The 24,945-nt window shown below is 63.6% G+C and overlaps 2 protein-coding genes across 8 annotated transcripts in view; both read left to right on the top strand.

Moving 5' to 3' along the window:
* Positions 1 to 4,798, top strand: part of OGDH (oxoglutarate dehydrogenase) — a 52,778-nt gene extending 47,980 nt beyond the window's left edge. For all 4 annotated transcript variants that reach the window (XM_032875049.1, XM_032875047.1, XM_032875051.1 and 1 more), the window contains 4 exons: positions 216 to 288; positions 3,210 to 3,373; positions 3,484 to 3,638; positions 3,746 to 4,798. In XM_032875049.1, the coding sequence (XP_032730940.1) occupies positions 216 to 288; positions 3,210 to 3,373; positions 3,484 to 3,638; positions 3,746 to 3,866 (513 nt within the window). In that variant the 3' untranslated portion in view covers positions 3,867 to 4,798. The remainder of the gene's footprint in view (positions 1 to 215; positions 289 to 3,209; positions 3,374 to 3,483; positions 3,639 to 3,745) is intronic.
* Positions 4,799 to 10,486: 5,688 nt separating this feature from the next.
* ZMIZ2 (zinc finger MIZ-type containing 2) lies at positions 10,487 to 24,653 on the top strand. Of its 4 annotated transcripts, none has more exons than XM_032875045.1 (19): positions 10,487 to 10,546; positions 16,231 to 16,365; positions 16,509 to 16,623; positions 16,839 to 17,041; positions 17,189 to 17,381; positions 17,582 to 17,845; positions 18,013 to 18,168; positions 18,754 to 18,831; positions 19,029 to 19,197; positions 19,785 to 19,929; positions 20,018 to 20,228; positions 20,605 to 20,710; positions 20,821 to 20,978; positions 21,407 to 21,474; positions 21,738 to 21,806; positions 22,018 to 22,262; positions 22,625 to 22,794; positions 22,880 to 23,119; positions 23,740 to 24,653. In XM_032875045.1, the coding sequence occupies exons 2-19, from the start codon at positions 16,316 to 16,318 to the stop codon at positions 23,845 to 23,847; spliced, it is 2,748 nt and encodes a 915-aa protein (XP_032730936.1). In that variant the 5' UTR covers positions 10,487 to 10,546; positions 16,231 to 16,315; the 3' UTR covers positions 23,848 to 24,653. The 4 variants fall into 4 exon arrangements, with proteins under 4 accessions (XP_032730936.1, XP_032730935.1, XP_032730934.1 ...); XM_032875044.1 differs by lacking the exon at positions 10,487 to 10,546 and adding an exon at positions 10,828 to 10,906; XM_032875043.1 differs by lacking the exon at positions 10,487 to 10,546 and having other exon boundaries at positions 16,139 to 16,365.
* Positions 24,654 to 24,945: the final 292 nt, after the last annotated feature.

Raw genomic sequence — 24,945 nt, 5'->3', positions numbered from 1 at the left:
TCTCTCCCGGGCACAGGGTAGGGGCCCCAGGCCTCAGCGGCCTAGGACACGGCCTGGAGGAGCACGCGTGCAGCCGAACGGGAAGCAACGTCGTCCAGCCCCTCCTGCCCGCGGAGCTGGAGGCACAGTACCAGGTCCGCAGCCTGGAGGCGCGCAGGGGCCGTCCTAGCCATCGGGTCCCCGGGTCCATCGCGGGCTGTGCTGCTTCCTTCCAGCTCATCATCTTCACCCCCAAGTCCCTGCTGCGGCACCCCGAGGCCAGAACCAGCTTCGACGAGATGCTCTCAGGTGGGTGTGGGGCAGGCTGCCGCTCCGTGGGGCTCAGGGCCTGTACCCCAGGGTCTCACCGCCGCTCTTGCCGCCTTCCTGGTCACTGAGTGAAGACCAGTGACCACCACAGCCCACGAGTCAGGGCTTGCTTATGAGTTGCTCAGAAGGTGCGTCTTGTGCCCCCCCAGGTCTGCGGCCTTCACCCGGGCGCGCCCCAGGCCTCGTTTAGAGGCGGGGAAGCAAGCCTGAGCTCAGGGTGCCCCGGTGCCCGGCCGCTGCTCCCAGAGGGCGTCCCCTGGGGCCTACAGTGTTGAGACCCCACCTGGACGGCGGGCCGCAGACACAGCACGGAGCGGCCCCACATCCCTGGGCTCCCTGGGCCAGGGGAACCCACCTCTTCCCGGCCGTGGAGCCCCCTTAGTCATCAGTCACGGTGAAGCGCTCCTTGGTTGGTTTATCGTTATTGTGCTGGAATCACATAAAATTAAAACGTCCGTGTTTCTGCGTGTGCGGCCTGTGCGCGTGACACGTGCCCCCACCGCGGTGCGGCCGTCTCCAGAGCTCCCGCTTTCTGCGCTCAGAGGTCCCAGGTGTACATGCGGCAGGTGGCCCCGGTCTGCTCGTGCACCCACGTCACGTCCTCCAGGGCCGCCCACGTCGCAGCAGCTGTCGGGACGCCCTCCTGCTTTAAGCTGGACGAGGGCCCAGCGTGCGGATGAGCCTCCTGTGTCTGTGCGCGTCGGAGGATGTCGGTCGCCTCCACTTTGGGCCGGTGAACGATGCCGCCGTGAGCCTGGGTGTGCGGGGTCCCTTTGAGACGCCACGTGCGGTCCGTTCGCGTGTATCCCCAGAGGTGGAACTGTGGGCTCGTGTGGTGATTCTGGCTTTAGGTTTTCGATGAACCTCTGTCGGAGTTTCCCCAGCAGCCGCGCCTGTTTCCCTGCCTGCACTCGCGCGCGTTGCGGCTTCTGCACGTCCGTGTCGGCGCTTGCTTTCTCTTCCTAACGGCCGTCCTCCTGCCCCAGGGGTCCTGCCTTGCGGGGGCCCATACCTGCTGACGAGCGGTGGGGAGCCTCTTGTCCTGAGTCTGCTTTGGAGAAGTGTCAGCTAGTCCTTTGCCGGATTTTCAGCCGCGTTGTTTGCGTTGCGGAGTTTTGGGAGTTCCTTCCGTGTGCCGGACCCGAACCTGACATCGGCTCTGGTGCAGCTGTTCTACCATTCTCTGTGCTGGCTGCTTTGTTTTCTCTTTATTTTATTTGAGAGAGACCGAGTGGCAGGGAAGGGCCGGGGCAGAGGAAGAGGGAGAAACGGGCTCCCTGGCGAGCAGGGAGCCTGACGCGGGACTCAAGCCCTGGGACCATGACCTGAGCCGAAGGCAGAGGCTTCACCTTCTGGGCCACCAGGTGCCTTCCCCAGCCCCGTGTTGTCTCTTCGGTGCACAAAATGTTTAAAGTTTCATGAAATCTATTTTCCCTTTTGTCGCCGGCCGTCGGCATCACTTCCCAGGGCACCGCTGCCGCCTCCACCGTCACGACGCGTTTGCTGTATTTTCCTCTAAAAGTTGGAGTGTGGCAGCTCGTGTGTTGGAGCCGTTAGCACATTTGGGGTTAATTTCTGTGTGATGTGAGGGTCCCTCCTCTGCAGATGACGTCCAGCTTTCCCGGCATTCGCAGGAAGGTCTCCCTCCTTCCCCACCAAGCGGCCTGGGCTCCGTGTCCGCGGTCTGCGTGTCTCGGTGCTGGCGCCTCGTGGCCCCGGGCGCTGTGGCTCTGGGCCGGGTTCTAAAGTCGGGGACCAGGCCTGCAGCCTCACTCTCGCGTTCTAGGGCTGCTCTGGCTCTTCAGGTTTCTTCGAGATTCCACACGTTTTAGGGCGGATTTCTCTGTGTCCGCAAAATACGTCACTGGGCTCTGGGTCAGACTGAATCCCCAGCTCGCTCTGGGGGCAGTGGACGTCGTGGCTGCCGCCTCCTGCCCCGGGGAGCACAGACGCCACTCTCTGTGCTCGTGTCTTTCATTTCTTGGGTGGCGCCGGGCGGCAGGAAGGCAGGGTCTCCCCCGTCTGCGTTTATTCGGCATTTGTTCCTTTTGACGCTGCCGCAAGTGGAGTTTCTTGTGTTCGGGTCGGTCTTTGCCGGCGCAGAGCCGCATCTGAGCTCTGAGCGCTGACTTGTACCTCGCAACTTTGCTGAGTTTGTTTATTGTAATTTGGGGGTTTCCTACACGCCAGATTGCGTCATCCACACACAGATAATTTTATTTCTTCCTTTCCAGTTCAGAGGCCTTTTGTCTTCTCCCCAGCAGCTCCGGCTGGGACTTCCAGTACGAGGCCGGGTGGGGGCGGTGACGGGGGCCTCCCCGTCTCTTTGCCGATCTTAGGGGAGAAGCTCAGCCTCGCGCCGCTGAGTAGGACGTTTGCTGGGACCTTCATGTCTGGCCTTCCTCCCGTGGGGACAGGGTCCCCTTGGCACAGACATGCATGTGCGCACCCGTCACGAGGGAGACCCTTTCCCCGGTGCCGCTTGTGGGATGCAGTTTCTTTCCCTCACGGGGCCCGGCCCTGCTGGCAGGACTCCTGAGTACTTGTCTAGCCATGCGGAGGGCATCGGTGTTTGCAAGCTCGTGGGGAGTCTGACTGAGTGGTTGGTGGCCCTGGTCTTCCGGGATGAGCTGTTGGGGAAGAAGGAACTGGCGCCACATGCGGTCCGAGGCTGGCCTGGCCTGCCGTGCACTCTGCACGATGTGTTGCTCGAGGCTCTTGGTCTGGGCGGATTCGAGGGCATCTGGGGCTGGTGCACACCAGCAGCTGCGTGTCGTGGCGTCAGCCTGAGTCACGGCCCTGCCTCAGGGGCCCCGCCCGTGCGCAACAGCAGCGGGAGGGCCCTGGGTGTCCTCCACCAAGTCCTGAGGGAAGCCCCGGCCGCGGGGATTGTCTCGCAGGAACCCACTTCCAGCGGGTCATCCCAGAAGATGGCCTTGCCGCCCAGAACCCGGAAAACGTCAAGCGGCTTCTGTTTTGTACGGGCAAGGTGTACTACGACCTCACCCGGGAGCGGAAGGCGCGGGGCATGGCGGAGCAGGTGGCCATCACGCGCATCGAGCAGGTGAGGCTGGGCGGGACACAGCGCAGGCCCCCGATGCCCCTCCGCTTCCGGGGCCTCCTCCCGGGCTCCCCGCATGCCCCTCCTGACCAGAGCCCTGGCTCTCTCTGCAGCTGTCTCCATTCCCCTTCGACCTCCTGCTGCGGGAGGTGCAGAAGTACCCCAAGGCCGAGCTGGCCTGGTGCCAGGAGGAGCACAAGAACCAGGGCTACTACGACTACGTGAAGCCCAGGCTGCGCACCACCATCAGCCGTGCCAAGCCCGTGTGGTGCGCGTGCCCAGGGGGGCCGGGAGAGCCGCGGGGGCCGGGAGAGCCGGGAGAGCCACGGGGCTAGGCCCTCCGTGGCTCGGCCCTCACGTGCTGTCACTGCTCAGGTATGCCGGCCGGGACCCCGCCGCTGCTCCGGCCACTGGCAACAAGAAGACCCACCTCACGGAACTGCAGCGCCTCCTGGACACGGCCTTTGACCTGGACGCCTTCAAGAACTTCTCGTAGACGCTGCGTGGGCCACTGCCCTCCACAGCCACGGCCACCCCTCGCTTCTCAACTAAAGAATAGTGCCTCAGCGCTGCCCACGCCTCTGCCCGTCCGCTGCACCACGCTCCCCCTCTCTCGCTTACCAGTTAGGCTGCTGTCCCCGTGTGCTTGGCTGCCCCCCGCGGCCAGAGGCCCCCCGGCGCTGTGACCTCCGTCCAGCTGGGCATCCTTCATGGAGGCCACGGGGAGTGGGAGGAGGAAAGGAGGCCCCTGCAAGTGTCCTGGGAGGGTCAGCTGTGCCCCCGTCCTCCCGCTGCCCCCATAGGACCAGCCTCACATGGCCTCGAAGGTACCAACTGTCCTGGTCACCCAGCACGGCGGCTGCTGCACCTGGACAAGGTGGCCGCCTCTTCCCACCCTGAGCACCAGGCTCCTCAGAGGGAGCCGTCGCTGTCCAGACTTCGTGGGGTGGGCTGGGCTCCGGTGGGGCTCTCCCTGCGCGGGGAGCCGCGGCATTGCTTGGGGCAGCTGGCAGGAGGGGGCCTGCACCCGGCCTGGCACAGAGAGGGCAGGTCCGCTCTCTGCAGTGTCCACTCCCGCCGCTCAAGAGCGTCCCGGCCACGTGTGGGGACAGTGTCTGCTTCACCCACCTGGGGCCTGGTGGCCCTGGAGCCACAGGGTGTGGTGGGGCTCAGGGCTCACGGCCTGCCTCCCGCCTGCCCATCCCATCCACTCCGACACCGTGGAGACGGAAGCGCTCTTCTGTGTGCCGCCGTGCCTCCGCCGGTCAGGAGCGGGAGAGGAGGGCTGGGCCGAGGGGCAGCTGGAGGAGAGGGGTCCTTCCCTCACCCATCACAGGGACAGATCTGATTTATTTATTTTGGTTAAAAAAAGAACAAAAACAACTGTGCATTGCATTTGGCTTGACCCATAAACGAAGTTACCCTCAGGCTTGTCTACGCGTTCTTCTTTCTGGCCACCCCGCCCCCTTCCTGTCCCCCGAAGGAGCTGGCCCAGGCCTCCCCACCCTGTCTGGGAGGCAGCCCCTCGCTGCTCGGCCCTGTGCCATGGGTGCAAGTGGTGCCTGGTGCACCCCGGTCCTGAGCCCCCCTGCTCCCCGGCCGGTCTGCACCTCTGGAAGCCCACACAGCTCCTCAGACCTCTGCCGGGCACCAGCCATGCCAGCAGGGCCCCTGGGGGCCCAGTGTCCCCTCGTAACAAGAGCCTCGCCATCTTGGGCCCACAGCACACCATCCTTGGCCTGGGGGGACACTCAGGGAAAGGCCTGGGTGTGGACATTGAGGCTGGTGTCCACCCCATCCTCTAGGTCACACCTGGGTCCCTTGTCCTTGGAGCCTATTTGGAATCTCTGGTATGTTCTTCGTGCTCCCTGCAGCTTACCCAAGGGTCCTCCAGCTCTGGTAGGACGATGGCCATGTGTAGGCGGAGCTGGGCATGGGGGCCACCCAGGCTCAGGCCTCAGTATTCTTTTTTTCTTTTAAAGAATTTATTTATGTATTTGACAGAGATCACAAGTAGGCAGAGAGGCAGGCAGAGAGAGGGGGGAAGCAGGCTCCCTGCTGAGCAGAGAGCCGGACGCGGGGCTCGATTCCAGGACCCTGAGATCATGACCCGAGCCGAAGGCAGAGGCTTTAACTATCGGAGCTTCCCAGGTGCCCCGTCTTCAGGAACTTCTTATGTTGTATTTATATATAACATCTAAGGTTTGGGTTGTACTTAGCAGGACAAATAGGAAGAGTATATGTCCCCCATCTTGCCAGACTTACGGTCCCCATCACAAAGTGTTAAGAGTACAGACTTGCCTGAGCCACCGACCCAAAGGAAATAAGGGAAAAGTCATGTGGAAATCTGGGAAAGGAGCAAAGGTGTGAAAAGACAAGGAGTTGGAGAGGTTTGGGGGTCAGCAGGTGGCCCAGCATGGGCCGAGCACGGAGAGTCCCCGAGGTGAAGGTAGGGGGTCCCTGGGCAGAGCATGCGGCCATGGGCTCTGAGAAGTGGTGCGTTCCACGCTGAGCTACGCTTCAAAGGGCGCCCTCTGCTGGCCGAGGGAGGGAGAGGCAGGGAGAGGTGACCATTGCCTGCTGAGGCACGGGTCACCACTTCTGCCCAGCGCTGTGTGGGAGTCCTAGCCAGGGCAACTGGGCGAGAAAATGAAATGAAAGACAGCCAGACGGGAAGGGGAGACGTAAAACTACCTCCATCTGCAGATGATACCATCTCATATAGAGAAAATCCTACAGAATCGATTTTCAAAACTATTAGAATTACAAAATGAAGCAAGCTGGGTTGAGTGTACAAGGTCATTACGTATGAATCTACGTATTTCTAGACCATGGCAACAGACAGAATGAAAACGAAGCTAAGATTCCACGTACAACAGCATCAGAGAGAAAGTGCTCCAGAGTAATTACCGACAGCGTGTGAAACGCATACTCTGAGAACAACTGTTGTTCAACAGGAGAGACGTCCCACGTTCACGGATCAGAGGCCCGATGTCGTTAACACGGCGCCACTCTCAAAACATCTACAGGGGGCGCCTGGGTGGCTCAGTGGGTGAAGCCTCTGCCTTCGGCTAAGGTCATGGTCTCAGGGTCCAGGGCCCGAGCCCTGAGTCGGGCTCCCTGCTCAGCAGGAAGCCTGCTTCTCCCCCTCCCACTCTCTGCTTGTGTTCCCTCTCTGGCTGTCTCTCTCTGTCAAATAAATAAATAAAATCTTTTTTAAAAATAAAAAATAAAAATAAAAACTAATACGGGGGCACCTGGATGGCTCGGTCAGTTACGCGACTACCTTCGGCTCAGGTCAGCATCCCTCTCCCTCTGCCCCTCCTCCCCACACACGTTTTCTCTCTCTCTCTGTCTCTCTCAAATAAATAACTAAAAGCTTTTAAAAAATAAAAATAAGAGCTAATACAATTTACTAAACCTGGGGGTAGGGTCTGGGGTGAGGCCTGGGTGGATGGGGCCTGGGGTGGGTCAGCCCACATCTGACGGGGGCTCCTGGCGTGGCCCCTGGGCACAACCTTGCAGCCCCTCGAAGGCCCTGCTGGGCTCCCTATCGCCTATGACGTGGATCATAACACGCCTGTGAAGGAGGCAGTGATCCACAGTGTTGCAAAGAATTTTACATCATGGGACGCCTGGGTGGTTCAGTGAGTTAAAGCCTCTGCTTTCGGCTCAGGTCAGAGTCCTGGGATGCCAGGGTCCTGGGATCAAGCCCTGCATCAGGCTCTCTGCTCAGTGGGGAGCCTGCTTCCCCCTGCCCCCCGCCTGCCTCTCTGCCTACTTGTGATCTCTGTCTGTCAAATAATTAAATGAAATCTTTAAAAAAAAAAAAAAAGAATTGTACATCGTTTTACCGAAGTTACAGATAACATATCCTTCATGCCGTTTCTTCATAACTTTGAAAAGACTCAGCCTGTATTTCCAGCCACGCATGCTTTGCGGGCTCGGTGTACCCACGGGAGCCCTGGCGGCCCGTCCGAGGTGCTGCCCCCGGGCAGCCTGCTCCCGGACGGCCTCCAGAGAACAGGGCACTCCCCCAAGCAGCCCCAGTGTCACCCTTGGGCACCCACCCCCAGGCTGCGTTAGCACAGCACTGACCAGGCCTGGGGCATGGCCCAGTCCCCACCCAGTGTCCCGGCTCTCTGGTCTCCTCTGACCATTTCCCCAGGCTGGACTTCTGGAGTTTTCTGAGTCCAGGCCAGCCCTGGAGGCTGACTCTGTGTGGACTTGTTGTGATTAAATCCAGGTGAAACATTTCCTGCTGTCACTGCCACCGGGACTGGGAGTGGGGGGGCGGGTCTCTGTCCTTTCTCTCACCATGTCACCAAGGGCACGGATGTCAGCCGCACCCATGCTCGGTGAGGCTGACTTGGTCCTTTGGTTAAGGTGGTGCCTGACCCACATCTTTCGTAAATGTACTTTCCTCCACTCCTGAAAAGTTAATTAGTGGCCTGGAGGAAGAGCTTATACTCAATAAATGTATTTTGTTGTCAGGTTTTTTGTTTTTTGGGGTTTTTTAGAAACTACGTTTGCTGGCTGGGCGCCTGGGGGGCTCAATGGGTGAAGCGTCTGCCTTCAGCTCAGGTCATGATCTCACGGTCCTGGGATCGAGCCCCACGTCGGGCTTCCTGCTCAGCCGGGAACCTGCTTCTCCCCGCCCCGTCCCTGCCCCCAGCTCATCATCTCTCTCTCTCACGATTTCTCTCAAATAAATAAATAAAATCTTTAAAAAAAAAAAAAAAAAGAAAAGAAACTATGTTGGCATCATGCAACTTTGTATCCTGTTTTTCACTTAGCAAGTCGGGAAAGTCTTCTCATACCATTAAACACCTCCCGAGTCGCGATCTGACTGGGTTTCCAGCCCATGGAGGTATGTGACGGCCGTGTTACCCACGACGGTCGAGCTATGAGCTACTGGTGGAAGCTCTGAGCCGCCAGGACTTCTGTGCGGTTCTGCCGGCTGCCGTGTTTTCCACGGACAACAGTATCTGGCAGAAGCTTGACAGAGAGTTTGAAGGAACGAACACAGCTTGAGTCTAGATTTTCAATAGCCCAGGTAAGGCCACGGCAAACATCCTTGCCCATAGTCTTCACGTTTATTTCGGAGGATGCGTTATAAGAAAGGACACATTTATGTGGATGGAGCGAAGGAGTAAGGGTACGAAGTCACGCATTAGGCTGTAACCTCCAAACCGCAACCGTACACGGAGAAGCACTTGGGAGAAAAGAGACCAAAAAGTGAACAGGGATTAACACTCAACACTTGGATGATGAAAGGTCACAACTGATTATGAAAGTTCCTCCGTATTTTCCACAGAAGAACACCTGTAGGCAAAGAAGTGGCTGCTTTCTCTTTCTCAAGCTAGTTCTGCAAATCAAGAAGCGAGAAAACTGTGGGTGCTTAGCAGCCGTTCATAATAATTGAGTGTCTGAGGTGACAACCAAGTACAGGTTTTGGTCACATTCAGAGTATCATGTCCCCTCTGGTGTCACATTTTTAAAAGGATTTTGGGGGTGCCTGGGTGGCTCAGTGGGTTAAAGCCTCTGCCTTCAGCTCAGGTCATGATCTCAGGGTCCTGGGATCGAGCCCCACATCGGGCTCTCTGCTCAGCGGGAAGCCTGCTTCCCCCTCTCTCTCCCCCTGCCTCTGCCTACTTGTGATCTCTGTCTGTCAAATAAATAAATAAAATCTTAAAAAAAGATAAATAAATAAATAAATAAAAATAAAAAGGATTTTGTCCAGCTGCCGTGCACCAGGAGACAGACCGCAAGAACGGAGTCCCGTGCTCACGCGTCTGTTGGCACTTAAGGGAGTGGGCCCCGCGTGTCTCCAGCGGGAGGTTCAAGGGGTGGGAAGTTCCTTCTCACGCTTGCAGACGCAGCTGTCAGATAGCAAAGGGAGGCTTCCCATTCTATGCAGTCCTAGAAGGCTTTAGGAAGGCATATTTCCCCAGTAAATAGGGGAGACTTTTCTAACGGTCTGTATGGTCAAAGATGAAAACACTGTAGAAGAGGCTGACACCAAACGGCATCTCGGAGGGTCCCTGGGGCGGCGGTCACACTGGGGAGAGGGCAGAGCCGCCTGCCAGTCCCAAGCCCTGGACCTTCACGAAGCCACTCCTGGCCTCCCGGAGGCAGAAAAGCGTCAGGGTCCCGCAGTTCCTGCTCCCCCCTTCATGCGGGCCAGCTCTCCATAGAGCCTTTCCCCACCCTCTGGCCTTGCTTTCTTTGTCGTCCTTACCCTGTCCCCCAAGAACACACTGCAACTTATCGTGCCTCCGCTGGGGCTGAGGCCCGGAGCAGGGCTCAGAGCCCAGACCAGAGCCTGGCACACAGCAGGCCCCATACCCAGCGAGCGGACGGCTCTCGGAGCAACAGAGCACAGGTCCAGCCGTTCTTAGGGGAAACATGTCCGCATGTCCGAAAACCCTGGCGAGCCCCGGAAGGACAGCGGATGCAGCAGGCGCGGCCCACCCGCCGGACAGTGTCGGCGGCCTGGAGGAGGACGCAGCCCCGGCCCCCCCGACACGTGCGCGGAACTCGAGGACACGGGCCGTCCCAGGACGAGCGCTGCGGGACCCCCGGCTGGGAGCCGAGCCCGAAGGCACAGGCCCGAGGCGACCCAGACAGCGGTGAGGGCGGCCGGTGCCGCGGCCCCGCTGCGCCCGAGACGCGCCCCGTCCCGTGCCCGCGACCAGAGACCACACAGGCCGAGCGCGGCCTCCCTGAACCGGCGGCAGGAGCGCGCGGGACAGCTGACCGGGCGAGAAGGGGCCGGCGGGGCAGACAGGACGCCTCCACCGTTACGCCTCAGCCGCGACCCCGAGGCCCCGGGGCATCAACAGTCCGCCCCCCTTTCCCTCCGGGCCCCGCCCCTCCATAGGCCCCGCCCCTCCGGCCGGCCTCCCTCGGACAGGTCCCGCCCCCACCAGGCCCCGCCCCCTTCCGAAGGTCCCGCCCCTCTGACGGACTCCGCCCTCCGCCAGGCCCCGCCTCCGACCGGGCCGCTTCCACTAGGCTCTGACACCGTCTTCTGACAGGCCCCGCCCATCGGCAGCCCCGGCCGCCGCCGCCCGCCCCAGCCGCTCCATTTGGCCCCGCCCTTCCATCAGGCCCCGCCCCGGCGGCTAGCGAGCAGGAAGCGCAGGGGGCTCCGCAGACTCGGCGTTCGGAAAGGTGTGGAGGGGGCGGAGGGCGCGGGTGGTGGTTCCCCGCCGCCCGCGCTGCCTGCCTACCCCCGGCCGGCCCGGGCCTGCCGTTCCGGCCTGCGCAAACCCGCGGCCGCCCCGAGCACGCACGACTTCGGCTCGGGGCTCCACTGCTTTGGCCTGGGGGCGGGGCTGGCGCGCGGCGTCATGCATATGCATGAGCGGCGCGGCGGCTCCATTGTGCCCTCGGAGCGGGCGGCGGCGCGATGGCGCGGGCGGCGGCGGCAGCGGTCCCGGGGCGGCGGGCGGCGCGGAGGGCGGGCTGAGCGCATGGAGCGGCGCGGGCCGGGGGCCGCGGCGGCAAGAGGCCGGGCCGGGCCAGGAGGAGGTGAGCGGGCCGGGGGGTTGGGGAGGAACGGGTGCGGGCGGCGGGGGCGGCAGGTGCGGCAGGTGCGCGCGGCGGGCAGGTGCGGCGCCCGGGGCCCGGCGCTGCGGCGCCTCCGCCGGGCTCGGGCCGGGTTGGAGGCGGCCCCGCCGCCCACCTGCCGCACCTGCCGCGTGAGCGTCGTGCTCTTGGGCCCACCGTCCTCGCGCGCGCAGGGCGACCCTCACCTGAGCCTTTGTTGGGGCAGCCGGAAGCCGGCCGAGCGTCCGGGGGTTGTGCGCGGCCCCCGCGACCTCCTGAGCGGGGCGGGTGACCCGGGGCCCTCGCCCCACCTGGCTCCGCCGCCTCCACGCCGCGCTTGGCCGGCCGGCTCGCCTTCCGGGCTGGTGCTGGGCCGTGCGCTCCCACCGGCGAGGCGATGTGGGACCCGCGCGGGTCTGCCCCGGGGGCGGCAGACCTTTCAGCCTCCGGCCGTGGTTTCCGTGGGGACACCCCTTTCCCAACCGGACGTGCTCACGCCCAGGCGGGAGGGTCACCTGCTGCCGGGACCTGCCCCCTTCATCCTCCTCTTTCTCCCTCTGCGCTGCCCCCTGCCGCCCTCCCTTCTCCGCTTATGACCTGCTCCCTCCCTGCCTTGGTCCCCTTTCCCCGCTGCCCTGCTCCCCCTTACCGCCCCCTGACTTGCTCTCTCCCTGCCCTGCTCCCTCCCCCCATCCTTCTCCCTCCCCCCATCCTTCTCCCACCCTGCCCTGCTCTCTTCCTGATAGTTGCAGAACACCCGTGGCCCCCTCTGTAAGTCGGTTGTGTTATCTGAGATCTCGCAGGGACATACACAGAACATGTGACTTGGTCTGTAAGAGGGTGGTGGATGTAGAGAGGCTGAACACAGACTCACCCACCAAATCCTGGTGTGCTAGAGCCAGAGGGCCTCTGTTGAAGGGGCTCGAGAGGGGTAACAGGATCCCGGAGGGGGGTCTTAGCCTCACCCTGTGGGTACTGGGCCTGAAGACTTGTCATGCCCAGGGGCTCGCTACAGGCTGGGAGTAGAAGTCAGGGTGGAGAGGAAGGTAATGAAGACCAGGCAGCCAGGCCTCCCCCTGAAGCGTCCAGCGGTAGCTGCCCCCACTACAGGGGTCAGGGCTGAGAGTGTAAAGGTGGGCATGTGTCCTCCCCTTTCCTCAGTCCCAGGGTGGCACCAGGTACCCGTTGTACACATTGTAAACTGAGGCTTGGAGCAGTGAAATGCTCTAGCTGCTCTCTGAAGTGTCCCGCGTCTGGTCTGTGGGTAGATGCTCATTCGTGGGGATTTGGGATGAGTGTTGTGACCTCCACATGGAGAGCGTCAGGACTTCAGCTCCCTGAGCATGTGAGTCCCCGCCTTGTGTCGTCCTGCCTCCCTGGAGCCATCATTTCCACCTTCTCAGAGCCCAGTGGAGCCCAGGCTCCGGTGTCCCTCTGGTCGGAGACTTTCCCTGGAACCACGGGCTCCCTGCTGCCAGCGTCCCTGCTCTGGGACTGTGGAGTAGGCCTTTCCTCCTGAGGTCAGGTGGCTTGTCATGGGGTGTGCTGCTCCTGGGTGACCAGGCAGCAGGGACGGAGTGGAGGTGGAAGAGGGGTGACCCACATTAAGGTCTGCCTCTCGTTGGGACGCAGGAGACTAGGTGTAGTTGCTCTGAGCCCCTGGGAAAGAGGGGTCGGAGTAGTGAGTTTTCTATAGCTCTTTTTTGGAGGAAGATGTGATCTGACCCACAGAAAGCCGTGGGGCCTTCTAAGTGTGCCGGCTTCTGCCCAGGGGTCCTGGCTTCCTGCTGGAGCTGCGTACAGGAGAGCCTCTGGCCGCCAGAAGCCCCCAAAGGCCTGCTCAGGCCTCCTTGCATGCACACACACACACACACACACCCGGCCTTTCCCAGCTCTGCCTTCCAGGCCTGGAAGTGAGAAGAGGGTCTGCGCTCAGACCTCCCCTCTCCCTCTGTCAGGAGCAGAGGGTCACGGAGAGTGTAGGTCTTCTCAGGGAGGAGACCAGACTTGGTCTGGCAGGAAGTCACACACACACACACCCATACACACCCATACAGCCACACGGGGAGTCAGCTCGGGGAACTGGAAACATCTGTGGTCTCGTTCACAACAGAGAAGTCTTGGGGGTGGAATTCCCCCGACCCATGGGACGTAGGAGTCTGCTGGGGACCCCAGGCCCGTGGAGTCCCCGCCCCACCCCCGCGTCCCCGGCTCTCACACTGGGGCGCCCGTATCAGCAGCATCCTCGCCCATGGACCCATTAGAAATGTGGTCTTCAGGCTCCAGCCCCGCAGGTAAGGCTGAAGTCCCGGAGGCCACGCTGGGGAAGCGGGAGCTCGGAGCGGAGCCCTCCAGCCGCAGGGACTGTGGCCGCTGCTTGTGGGACCAGAGCGGGCCCAGCCAGGCCCACCAGCTTGGGGGGAGGGATGGTTGCCATGGGCCTCCCTGTGGAGACAGCGGGCCGGGCGGTGGCGGTTCCTTCTCTGAAGTTTAATTTTGGGGGAATTTTGGATTCACGTGTGGCTGTAAAAAACACCCCCGTGTCCTTTACCTGGCTTCCCTGGTGATGCCATCTTACAGAGCTGTAGGACATGTCCCAGCAGGAGGCCAGGTGGCGCCAGCGGAGATACAGACACGGCCTTCCCCACCTTGTGTTCACACCTGTCTCCCTCCTCCCCACCTGGCGGCGCGCTCTGCGCTCTGGTTCTGGGATTCTGTCATCTCGGGAGTGTTACGTAAAGGGAACCCTACGTGTGGAACCTCCCGGGACTGGCGTTTCCCACACAGCATGGTCCCCCGAGATCCCTGCGGGCTGCTGGCAGCACGCACACACAGGTTCTCCTGTGACCGGACGTTTACAGCTCTCGGAGATGAATGTTCAGAAGTGCTATCTCTGGTTCGTGGGGTGGCTGCGTGCTTTGTTTTACGGGAAGCCGCGGAACTGTGGTCCAGGGCGGCTGCCCCCCGTCTGTTCCCAGCCACCGTGGGTCGAGGTCCGGGTCTCCTTGCCCGGCCGGCGCTGGCACTGTCCTAGCGGCTCCAAGGGGGGTGCAGCCAGGGCTCCCAGCGGCTTTACTCTGCCCGTGCCTGATGCCCCTGATGTTGGACCCCGGCTCCGTGGATTGGACCCCGGCTCCGAGCACTGACTCACCGTCCCTACCGCCTCATCGGTGAAATGTCTGTTCTTCTGCCCAGTTTCTGGGTGGGTTTTGGGGGTTTTTTTGAGTTTTGAGTTTAGAGAATTGTTTATATATCCTAGATGCTAATGCTTTGTCAGGGACGTGGCTCCCGAAGGCAGCGCCGGGTCCCGTCCATAGCTTCATCCCATCTGGGCTCTGCAGACAGGTTCTCTGTTTGCTCTTCTAGGACATGTGCTTTCTCTGTGTTGTGGGATGGCTCTCGGCCCTGGATCCCGAAGATTCTCTCCGGGGTGTTTCCAAAGGGTTTACAGCTTTGTGCTGGACATTTGAATCTGCGGCACATTTTGAGTTAATTTCTGTACGCGATGGGAAGATTAGGGTTTGGTTTGGTTTGTTTTTTTGCGCGGGAGTCCAGCGTCTCTGGCACCTCGTGTTGAAATGGCAGGTTTCCTCCAGTGCATGTTTTCTGTACCTTCGCCAGAGACCAGCTGGTTCTCTGGTCTGTTCCACTGACCTACTGGCAGGTCTGTCCATCTGTACCTCGGACCCCCAGCCCCATCCTGGAGTTGGACCCGTAGGGACCAGTCTTCTCTTGCCTGGTCATGTTGTCCTGGCTCCCACGCTTGCCTCTGCCCAGAGTCCAGGGCTCTAGAGCCTTCCGGACCCACTGACCCCCGCTTTTTCTGGCCCCTGTTTCCTGAATGGGGCCTGGTCTGGCAGGGAAGGGAAGCAGAGCCAGCTGTGAGGTGGGCAAGCCCACTTGTCTCTCCCTCCCCCTCCCCCGGCCCCGGGCCCAGCCACGCTACAACTCCGGGACACACGTAGCTCCGTGCTCAGTGGGGGAGGCTCCAGATCGCAGTCCCCACTGCACCCCTTCTCGCCCGGGTCCCCACTGAGGGACCCACCCCCCATGCCCCTCCAGGACTGTATTTCCAGAGGACATGACCTTCTGGAGGTGCCTGGGCAGCACTCAGGAATGTGAGTCTCAGGGCCGGGTGGGTGCTGGAGCTACTTTCTCACTCCTGAGCCTGAAGGACTCCCTGAGAGTGCCGAGGTGGCAGGACTGAGACATCGGAGGTTAGCCTGGCCCAGGTGATGTGTCTGTGTGCGTGTGTGAGGCCTCGCAGCCCCAGAAAGGCAGCGGTGCTCCGGGACAGAACGTCAACATCCAGAGGTCCCCACCCAGGACCCCCAGGGTACCCCCTGAAGACCATCGCCAGCCTGTGTCTGTGCTGAGACCAGGCAGAAGCACGTGTGGACGTGGCCCCAGCCGTGCCAGCAAGGGTCTGGACTTGCTTTTGGGGGTGTTGGAGGATGTGAGTGGCCTAGCCCTCCGTCACTGGTTTTTCTGAGACAGTAAATGGGAGAGAGTGATCCTCACGGGGTAGGAGCAAGCCCCCGGCATGGGCACACGGGTCCTGCAAGCGTCCACTGGCCCTGCTGCTGTGTTCCCATTGGCCCTTTGCCATGTCCACGGGCACCTGCCAGCCCTCCACCCGTGGCTCTGTGTGTGGATCCCTCCCCTTTTGGGAACTCTGTCCAGTGGGTCAGGTCTGCCTGCCTGGCCTTGTGCCCACATCAGTCCCAGATGGCACCCTTGGACCCCAGAGCAGCCCTTGGGGGACTTGCTGCAGCAGCAGCCTGCCATCCTGGGCAGGAGGGAGGGCGGAGGGCGGCTGAGCCCGCTCCCCCCGGTTACCAGCGCTCCTTCTGCAGCGGGCAGGCCTCGGAGCGTGAGCAGATGGTACCCCCGGGTGCTCCTCTCCAGCCTCCTCCCTGGCTCTGGCCTTGAACTGCCCCCTGGCGCTTTCTTGGGGGCTTTGGGCAATCGGGTCCTAGATGCTCCCCGACTCTCACAGATATCCAGGCCTTTGTGTGAGAGGGTGGGCGTGGAAGGTATTGGGGTTCAGAAAGCCTGCTCCCAGAGCTGGTCCAGGTCCTGGCCAGAAAGGGTTAATGCTGGCTTCCAGGCTGGGGTTTGGGGCTGAGGCAGGCAGAGGATGGGCAGGGCGGGCAGCGCAGGGCAAGGTGGCCCTCAGACGCCGGTGTCACACTGCCCTCCGTCTGTCAGCACAGCGCCGGGGGGCCTGGTGCTCAGGGCTCCCTGCAGGCTGCCGACAGCCCCCGGCTGCTTCTCCGCTGATGTCCTCCCTCCTGTCCCGGCAGCCAGAGCAGCTAAGTCCCGCGTCACCAGCAGTGAGGACCACTTCCTGCCACCTACAGACCTGGCCTTTAGGCTGCTCCGAAGCCAATGAACCCCATGCACCCCGTGAAACCCGCCCTGCCCCCCACGCCACACGGGTGAGTGGGGCTCCTGCTGCGCTCCCTCCTCAGGCCACAGGGGTGCGGGTCTGGTGGCGGGGCGGGACCTTGCTGCTCCCGCGCTCAGCCTCCCCAGCAGGGCGCTCCTGACCCGGGCCTCTCACCTGCCTCTCTGCTCGCAGTGATGGTCCGTTTGCTTACGAGGCAGTGCCTTGGCAACAGAGCGCCACTCAGCCCACGGGATCGCTGTCCGTGGTCACGACCGTGTGGGGCGTCGGCAACGCGGCCCAGAGCCAGGTGAGCCCGCACCTGGGGGCCCCCCCCAGACCTCAGGGAGAAATGGAGTCTTATGGCCTTCATGCCACTCCCGCCCTGCATCCCACTCCTGCTCTCCTCCCCTCACCTCTGCCCCCCTGCCTCACCCCCGCCCCCGCCACCAGGCCTCTCCTTGGAGCGACCGCATGAAGTAAGTTGTGTGGGTGGTGCTCACCGGTGGTTCTTGTTCCCCATAGGTTTTGGGGAACCCCATGGGCCCTGCAGGGAGCCCCCCCGGCGGCTCCGTGATGCCCGGCGTGGCTGGCAGCGGCTCTGCCCTGAGCTCCCCACAGTGCCTTGGACAGCAGGCGTTTGCTGACGGCACCACCGGCAAGGGCTTCGTGCCGCAGGGGGTGTACGGCCGTGGGGGCTACCCTGGCGGCCCCGGCTTCTCCGCTGGGTAAGCAGGACCCCTCCCCTGGCTGCGCTGCTGGGGGCCCCCCCAGGGCTGTGTGCACGCGAGCGGAGCCCCAGGAACTACCGTGTGGCTCCCCCCAGGAGTTGGGCGGCAAGCTCTGCTGAGCCCGGCCCTGTGTGTCTCCCGCAGGTATGCGGGCGGTCCGGGGGGACCCGGGGGCCTGGGTCTGCCCTCACATGCCACACGACCCTCCACCGATTTTACCCAGGCGGCGGCGGCGGCCGCGGTGGCTGCTGCTGCGGCCACAGCCACGGCCACCGCCACGGCCACCGTGGCCGCCCTCCAGGAGAAGCAGAGCCAGGAGCTGAGCCAGTACGGAGCGGTGAGGCCCGGCCGCTCCCCCCCGGAGCGCCCACATGTGCTGGTCTGGAAAGCAGGGACCGGTTGGGCAACCAGGGTCAGGGTCTGGGGATGGGTGTGTAGTGAGATAAAGTGGGGGGGAGGAGTGAGGCACGGTGGGTGTCCCTGGGTGGCACCCAAGGTTGGGGGTTGGCCTGAATGGCTCCTGTCTTCTCTCCCCAGATGGGGGCTGGGCAGGCTTTTAACAACCAGTTCCTGCAGCACGGAGGTCCCCGGGGGCCCAGCGTCCCCAGCAGTATGAACCCTGCCGCCGTGGGAGGGCTGCTGGGCCCCTCTGGCATGAGCCCCATGGGCATGAACCCCACCCGGGCAACAGGCATGGCACCCCTGTACGCAGGGCAGCGCCTGCCCCAGCACGGGTACCACGGGCCTCCCCAGGCCCAGCCGCTGCCCCGACAGGGGCTCAAGAGGGCCTACTCCAGTGAGGTGAGCGTCCGGACCACCCTCGTCCTGGCTGCGCCCAGAGCCGCGGCGGGTGCGGCCGTCCACGGGAGGGATGCGGCCACGCCTGATGGGGTGGGCGCCGCGTCCTCCCTGGGAGCTGGCTTCCCCAACAGCCGTTGCCCTAGCACAGCGCCCCTTCTGTCCCTCAGGTTTACCCCGGGCAGCAGAACCTGCCCGGAAGCCAGTATGCACCTGGCACTGGGCAGCCTCCTGCCCCTTCCTCCTACCCTGGGCACCGGCTGCCCCTGCAGCAGAGTGTGGCCCAGGCCCTGCCTGCCGCCGGCCCTGCAGGATTGCACTACAAGGTAGGGTTGGGCCCTCTGGCCCACCGCACCCCCGCGGGGCCCTGTGCTGGGCCCTGGCCAGGCTGACGAGGGAGCTGGCCCGGAGGGATGAGAGTGAGCGGGCAGCCCGGAGCTCTGCGGGGGTCCCAAGCAGTGCGGGGATCCAGTTCTGAAAGGATCCTCTGTGGGATATGTGTATCTGCTCAGAAAATCGCTGTAGGGAGCGGGCGGGGGGCAGGCCCCCGGGCCACTTGAATGTTCTTTAGGGCACAGTGACCACATTCCCTCGGCTTGCTGGGGACGGGCCCATCGGGGGCATGTGGGGAGGAGGAGGTGTGTTTTTTTGTCCTCTCCCTGGCTCTCCTGCGACCCTTCCAACTTGTGGGGGTGAGTAGTCTGTCTCTGTTCCTGGAGTAATAATGTCGTAAATCACAAAAGCACCGTGAGCCCCTTGTTGATTACTTGCCGAAGGAGGAGAGCGTCCAAAGAAGAGACTAGAGGCCAGTGCCCCTGTGTGCGGTGGGCGTCCTGCCCCCAGCCTCCTCCTCGGGTTAGGTGCGGGGGCCAGGCGGGGGCCCTGGGCGCATGCACTTTTCTCTCCTGCAGCCCACAGAGCAGTTCAACGGGCAGGGCGCCAGCTTCAACGGGGGGAGCGTCAGCTACAGCCAGCCTGGCCTGAGTGGGGTACGGGCAGACGGGCGGGAGGCTCACGGGGTGGGCCCATGGAGAGAGGGCGCCCAAGCAGGAGGAAATTGGGGGTGCCCAGCCCGAGCCCCCTGGGACTGCCCCCACTCTCTTCTGTCCTCACTGTTCCGGCGGGCGCTCCAAGAACAAACTCCACCCCCCACCATTCCACCTTGACCGTTTGCTCGACCCCACAGCCCGCCCGTTCCATCCCTGGCTACCCCAGCTCCCCACTGCCGGGGAGCCCCACGCCGCCCATGACGCCCGGCAGCAGCGTCCCCTACATGTCCGCCAGCCAGGAGGTCAAGTCTCCCTTCCTGCCCGACCTCAAGCCCAATGTGAGCTCCTTGCACCCATCACCCCCCGGTGAGTGTCGCCTGTTCTCAGCTTGCTTGGGCTGGGGTCCTCTGGGGACATGGGGGTTGGGGGTCCACACTCCCGTCTTTCACCCGTAGACGTCTTAGTGGATTTTTCAAAGTGTGGATCTTCTCTCTAGAAAGACACGCGTGCACACGAAACTCTGGATCATTTTAGGGGGTCTATGCGTCCCTTGAAGTCTTCTCCCGGCTAGGGACCCCCTGGTCCGGGGTAGACCGCCAGAGCAGAACCTGAGGTCCTAGAAACCTAGCTCAAGCGTGGGGATGGTGACGGGGGTCCATTCACACCTCCGCAGCCTCCCACCCCTCCCGAAAGCACCAGCGGCACCCTCTTACTGCGTCTGGGGCACGTTCTCCAGTCATAATTTAGGGGACCCTGGGCCAGGTGCCTGAGGCAGGATGGAATAGCGGGATCCCAAGATCCTAGGGCCCTGGGGGAGATGCTGTCCACAGCCCAGCCCCGAGGTGGGGGAGGAGGGGCCCTGCTCCCTGGCCCGCATCCCTGTGGTAAGGGGTGCGGGGGGGCGGTGTCCTCCGTGCCAGCTGCCGGCTCACGCCAGCGTGGCCCGCTCCCAGGCAGCGGCCCCTGTGACGAGCTGCGGCTGACCTTCCCTGTGCGCGATGGGGTGGTCCTGGAACCCTTCCGCCTGCAGCACAACCTGGCCGTGAGCAACCACGCCTTCCAGCTGCGCGACTCCGTCTACAAGACCCTAATGCTGAGGTGAGCTGGCGCCGGCCCGGCGTGTGGCCCCAGCCCCCGTCCCCGCGCCCCCGCCGGCCTGTCCTCACTGTGCGCCCGGCTCGCGCAGGCCTGACCTGGAGCTGCAGTTCAAGTGCTACCACCACGAGGACCGGCAGATGAACACCAACTGGCCGGCCTCGGTGCAGGTCAGCGTCAACGCCACCCCGCTCACCATCGAGCGCGGTGACAACAAGACCTCCCACAAGCCCCTGTACCTGAAGCACGTGTGCCAGCCGGGCCGCAACACCATCCAGATCACGGTCACGGCCTGCTGCTGTGTGAGTGCCCCCCCCCACGTCGGCCCCACAGCGTGGAGCCGCCTCCCTGCTTCCCGGCGAGGCCCGCGCAGGCCGACGGGGTGCTTCTGCTGACCCCATCTCTGCACAGGGAGGCTCAGCAGGCCCCACCCCCGGCTGCCCATCCCGAAAGCCTCGCTGGGACTCACCGGGGCAAAGAGGGGCAGTCGGGTGCGCCCCATCTGGCTCCGGGGGGGTCACGGGGCTGCCGTAGGCCAGGGGCTCCCAGATGCCGGCGTTCTCCCCAGCGGTGGCCAGCTGGCGGGCTCCCCAGGTGGGTGGGGCCAGCCCGCGGCATGGGGGCTCCAGAGCAGGGGAGGCTCCCGGCCGCAGTCCTGACCGGCCCCTCCCGCCGCAGTCGCATCTGTTCGTGCTGCAGCTGGTGCACCGGCCAGCCGTGCGCGCCGTGCTGCAGGGCTTGCTCAAGAAGCGCCTCCTGCCCGCAGAGCACTGCGTCAGCAAGAGTAAGTGGCCCTGCCGGGGGGCCGGGGGGAAAGTGGGCGGCCCACGTGGTCCTTGGGGCTGTGGCGCCAGCAGCAGCCCCTGCGCCTAGCCTCTGCCCTGTCGACACCAGTAAAGCGCGACTTCAGCAGCGGAACCGTCCCCGGCGCGCCCGGGCCCAACGGCGAGGACGGCGTGGAGCAGACGGCCATCAAGGTATCCCTCAAGTGCCCCATCACCTTCCGCAGGATCCAGCTCCCCGCCCGCGGCCATGACTGCCGCCACATCCAGGTAGGTGGTCCCCGTGGAGCTCTGCTGGGACTTGTGACCGTGGTTCTCTGTCGCGCCCTCCCCTGTCTCCGAGGACAGTCACCGCTCCCCTGCATTTGCGGGGTCTTCTCTCAAAAGGCGATGAGGCCGCGGGTGCGGCCCTCCCGAGGCCCCAGGAGGACCCCTCAGATCCCCGATGCTCCGCCACGGGGTCTCCTTGGACACTGCATCCTGGATGCGGCTCTTCAGCACAGATGCCCAGGCCTTTGGCCCCGTGGCATCCCAGTCCCCATGAGGACTGTCTGTTAGGAAGGGCGCCCCGGGGAAAGCCTGGCACGTGTGGCTTCTCCACACGCAAGCAGATCAGCCCAGAAGCACATGGCTCGATCGTGGGGTGCGGCCAGGTTCCCGGCCCCCGTGTGAGAAGCCACCTCTCCTGCCCCCCACAGTGCTTCGACCTAGAGTCCTACCTACAGCTCAACTGTGAGCGGGGGACCTGGAGATGCCCCGTGTGCAAGTGAGTATCCCTGAGACGCCCTCACGGTGGCCCAGGGTACAGGGTGGTCCTTGTCAGAAGCCGTCCGCTCCCCCCCAGCACCAGGAAATACCCAAGTCAGGTTCGGTGGTCGCAGCCCAGACGAGGACGCTGTGGCTCAGGGCAGAGACGTCACACGCGGGGTCCCCTTCCTGAGGGGTCACCTTCCACGGGGTGGCTTCGGGTACAGTGACGGAGCAGAGCGGTGACAGGCTTCCTAGCCCCATCCTTTTGGTTTCCGACAGCAAGACGGCGTTGCTGGAGGGGCTGGAGGTGGACCAGTACATGCTGGGGATTCTCATTTACATTCAGAAGTAAGTGTCCGCCCCTCTCCCAGGCTGCGGTTGGCAGCGGGCAGCCCCAGGATGGCTGGGAGGCGCCCCCCACCCCGCTGCTCTGCCATGGCCGGAACCCACAGCCCCCACCCCCACCCCGGGCCCATGGAACGTGCCGGGTGGCCACGAGCCTTGGAGGCCGGGAGAGGCAGCAGGACAGCTGGTGAGTAGCGTGCGTGTCCCCGGCCAGCTCTGACTACGAAGAGATCACCATCGACCCCACGTGCAGCTGGAAGCCGGTGCCTGTGAAGCCCGACGTGCACATCAAGGAGGAACCAGACGGGCCTGTGCTGAAACGCTGCCGCACCGTGAGCCCCGCGCACGTGCTCATGCCCAGCGTCATGGAGATGATCGCGGCCCTGGGCCCCGGGGCCGCCCCCTTCGCCCCCCTGCAGCCCCCCTCGGCCCCGGCCCCTGGCGACTACCCCGGCCAGGGTGAGTACGGCCAGGCTGGGCCCAGGGACGCGGCTGCCTCGGGCAAATGATCCGTCCTCTTCAGACCACTGCAGGGCTACCACGTGGGTCCTGCACCTGGGGCCTCCTGGGGATGTGGCCGTGGGGGTGGGCGGTAGCCGAGGAGCAGGGACCTTCTGCCAGCTTGCTTCTGGGGCCTCTCTGACCGCACATGTGGGTGTATTTGGGTGAGGCGGGTCTCAGAGCAACGTCTGTGATGAGAAGAAGTGCCCTTTCCTGTGAGGTCTGGCACTACCTATGGGAGACCACTGGGGTCCCCCCTCCCCGGACCACTCCACCAGCGTGAGCCCCCAGGCCTCACCCAGGACCGGCTCTACTCTCAGGTTCCAGCTTCCTGGGACCTGGGACCTTCCCTGACTCCTACCCGCCCGCCACACCCAGCACCCCGGCCCTTCCTGAGTTCACCGCGGGGCTGCCCCCCAGCTCCTATCAGTCTGACCTTCCCAGCAGCCTCCTGACACCAGAGAAGTCTGCCCCCTGTCTCCCAGGGCAGGTCAGTGCCGGCAGAGGGTCGGGGGGCCAGCTCCCAGGGAGGGGGGCCCAGGGCCATCTGACCAGGTTCTTCTCTCCTTCCTCAGATGGCACCAGCGGGTCACCTGGACCCGTCCCACAACCCCGGGCCACAGGGGCTGCATGCTCCCAGCCTTGGGGGGCCCCCAGGGCCCCAGCTGCACCATCCAAACCCTCCCCCAGCATCCCGGCAGCCCCTGGGCCCAGGGAGCTCGGGCCCCATCGGCGAGCTGGCCTTCAGCGCGGCCACAGGCGTGATGGGGCCCCCCATGTCTGGGGCAGGGGAGGCCCCGGAACCAGCCCTGGACGTGAGTACGGGCCCCATGCTGGGGAGCACGTGGGAGCTGGGGCTGGGGAGGACGGCATGCACATCGTCCCCAGGGTCCACATGCTTCATAGAAGGGAGAACGCCGCCGCCCCAGTGACTTCCAGAGCCAGGAGAGCTGGGCAGGTAGTATCAGCCCCAGCGAGAAGGTCGGGCACCTGCCGTAGCCGCGAGGTTGGCTCTGGGGACTGTCAAGCGCCCAAGAAGACTGGGCTTGGATCTGACCACACCGGCTCGGGGTGCGGGCTGGCCTGTCCAACACCCCTTGCTGGGTGAGCCAGAATCGGTGTGTGAAACGCAGGTAACCAACCATCCTCGACCCGAATAACCCAAACTCCCTGAAGTTTGGGTTATCCCTCATGCTGAGGGAAGTTAGAGCCGCTCCGAATAGTGAGTCGCGGGCGCCAGCGAGCCCACCCCCTGCATTGGCCCTGCCGGCACCACGCGTCCCTGGCTGGCCTTGGACAACCCATGTGCAATGATTCCTGCTCAAAGAACAGCCTCCGGCAGGGGGAGGCCCTGTGCAGGCTGAGGGTCAGGGTCCTATGCAGGGCCGTGGTGGGTCCGAGGCCGGAGCTGCTGATGGCTTTGCTTTGTCCCCAGCTGCTCCCAGAACTGACCAACCCAGAGGAACTGCTGTCCTACCTGGGCCCGCCTGACCTCCCCACAAACAACAATGACGACCTGCTCTCTCTCTTCGAGAACAACTGATCCTGTAGACCCCACCCAGCCAGCGGGGTCGCGCTGGCAGACATCACCGTGCCCCGCCCCTACCCACCTGTGGACCCAGAGCCAGGGCCGGGCCAGCCGCCTGGCCCCTGACACTGGAAGCATCTGCGCTGGGTGGGAGGGGGCCGCTGGTGGACCCCCGAACCCCCTCTCCAGTGCAGAATGGGGTTCTACTAGATGCTCAGCCCTGCCCCAAGCCACCGCCTGGCCCCACCCCCACCCCAGCTTTGCCCCGCCCACACACACCTGCTACCCTGGCCTCACACCTTGCCCCGGTGCCCCCGGTCCTGCCTGCTCCCACCAGCCTGCATCTTGTCCAGCACTGACCCTTCTGTCTCAACAAGCCCTTTGCTCACGGGCGAGGAGCAGGGCTACTCTCTCCTGAGTCCGAGCTCGCAGTGGGAGTGGGACCCTCTTCCCACTGGAGGCTCCAGGCTAAGGCTGCAGGGCGGGGCGCTCGAAAGCACAACGATGTACACAACGCAGGGACACTGCGGGTGTGGACGGCCCGTCCCTCCAGCGGGGGTGGGGTGGCCGCAGGCTTCGGCCCAAAGGGCCGGACGCAGACACCCGCTCTGTGTACAGATTCTCCAGCGGGCTGCTCCTCCGAGGTCCCCTTTTCCGTGAAAGTGAAGAATTAGTCCCGCTGTGTTTTTTAAAACTGCCTTTCCCGTGTCCACCCTGAGGCCAAGCCAGGTGGGGGAGGAGGAGCCACTGGCCCCACTGGCCCAGGGCCGAGTTGTGTCCCCTGTCTGCCCATCTCTATTAAAGGACTCCCTCACCGCGGGCCTGCCGGGTCCCTCCTTCGTGCCGGCCTGCGTTCCCCACGTGGGCGGGGCTCTGTTCCTAGCCCAGACCCAGCTGTTCCCGCCTCATGGTAAATTTCCCTGTCTCTGGAATTTTCCAAGTTGGCTTCTGCCAGAGAACTATTTTGTGACGTGTCACCAGGGCCAGGAGACACATCTGCCACCCTGTCACCTTGTGTGGGTGTGCCTGGGGCAGAGAGCCAGCTGTCGAGTCAGGGGCCTCAGGAGGGACCAAGGCTGAAGGCCGGGCTGGCTCCAGACAGCAGCTCCAGGA

The sequence above is a fragment of the Lontra canadensis genome, unplaced genomic scaffold (genome assembly GCF_010015895.1).
Source record: "Lontra canadensis isolate GAN:19392208 unplaced genomic scaffold, GSC_riverotter_1.0 scaffold54, whole genome shotgun sequence".
Lineage (NCBI taxonomy): Eukaryota > Metazoa > Chordata > Mammalia > Carnivora > Mustelidae > Lontra > Lontra canadensis.
The sequence above is the reverse complement of the archived record's forward strand: the minus strand, read 5'-3'. Positions and strand labels throughout refer to the sequence as shown.

Excerpts from the sequence above, each read along its gene's own strand:
- ZMIZ2 (XM_032875045.1), top strand. The coding sequence starts at position 16,316 with ATGAACCCCATGCACCCCGTGAAACCCGCCCTGCCCCCCACGCCACAC. Across the intron at positions 18,169-18,753 it reads CTGCAGGATTGCACTACAAG|CCCACAGAGCAGTTCAACGG; the intron begins GTAGGGTTGGGC and ends TCTCTCCTGCAG. Across the intron at positions 22,795-22,879 it reads CCCCCTGTCTCCCAGGGCAG|ATGGCACCAGCGGGTCACCT; the intron begins GTCAGTGCCGGC and ends CTCCTTCCTCAG.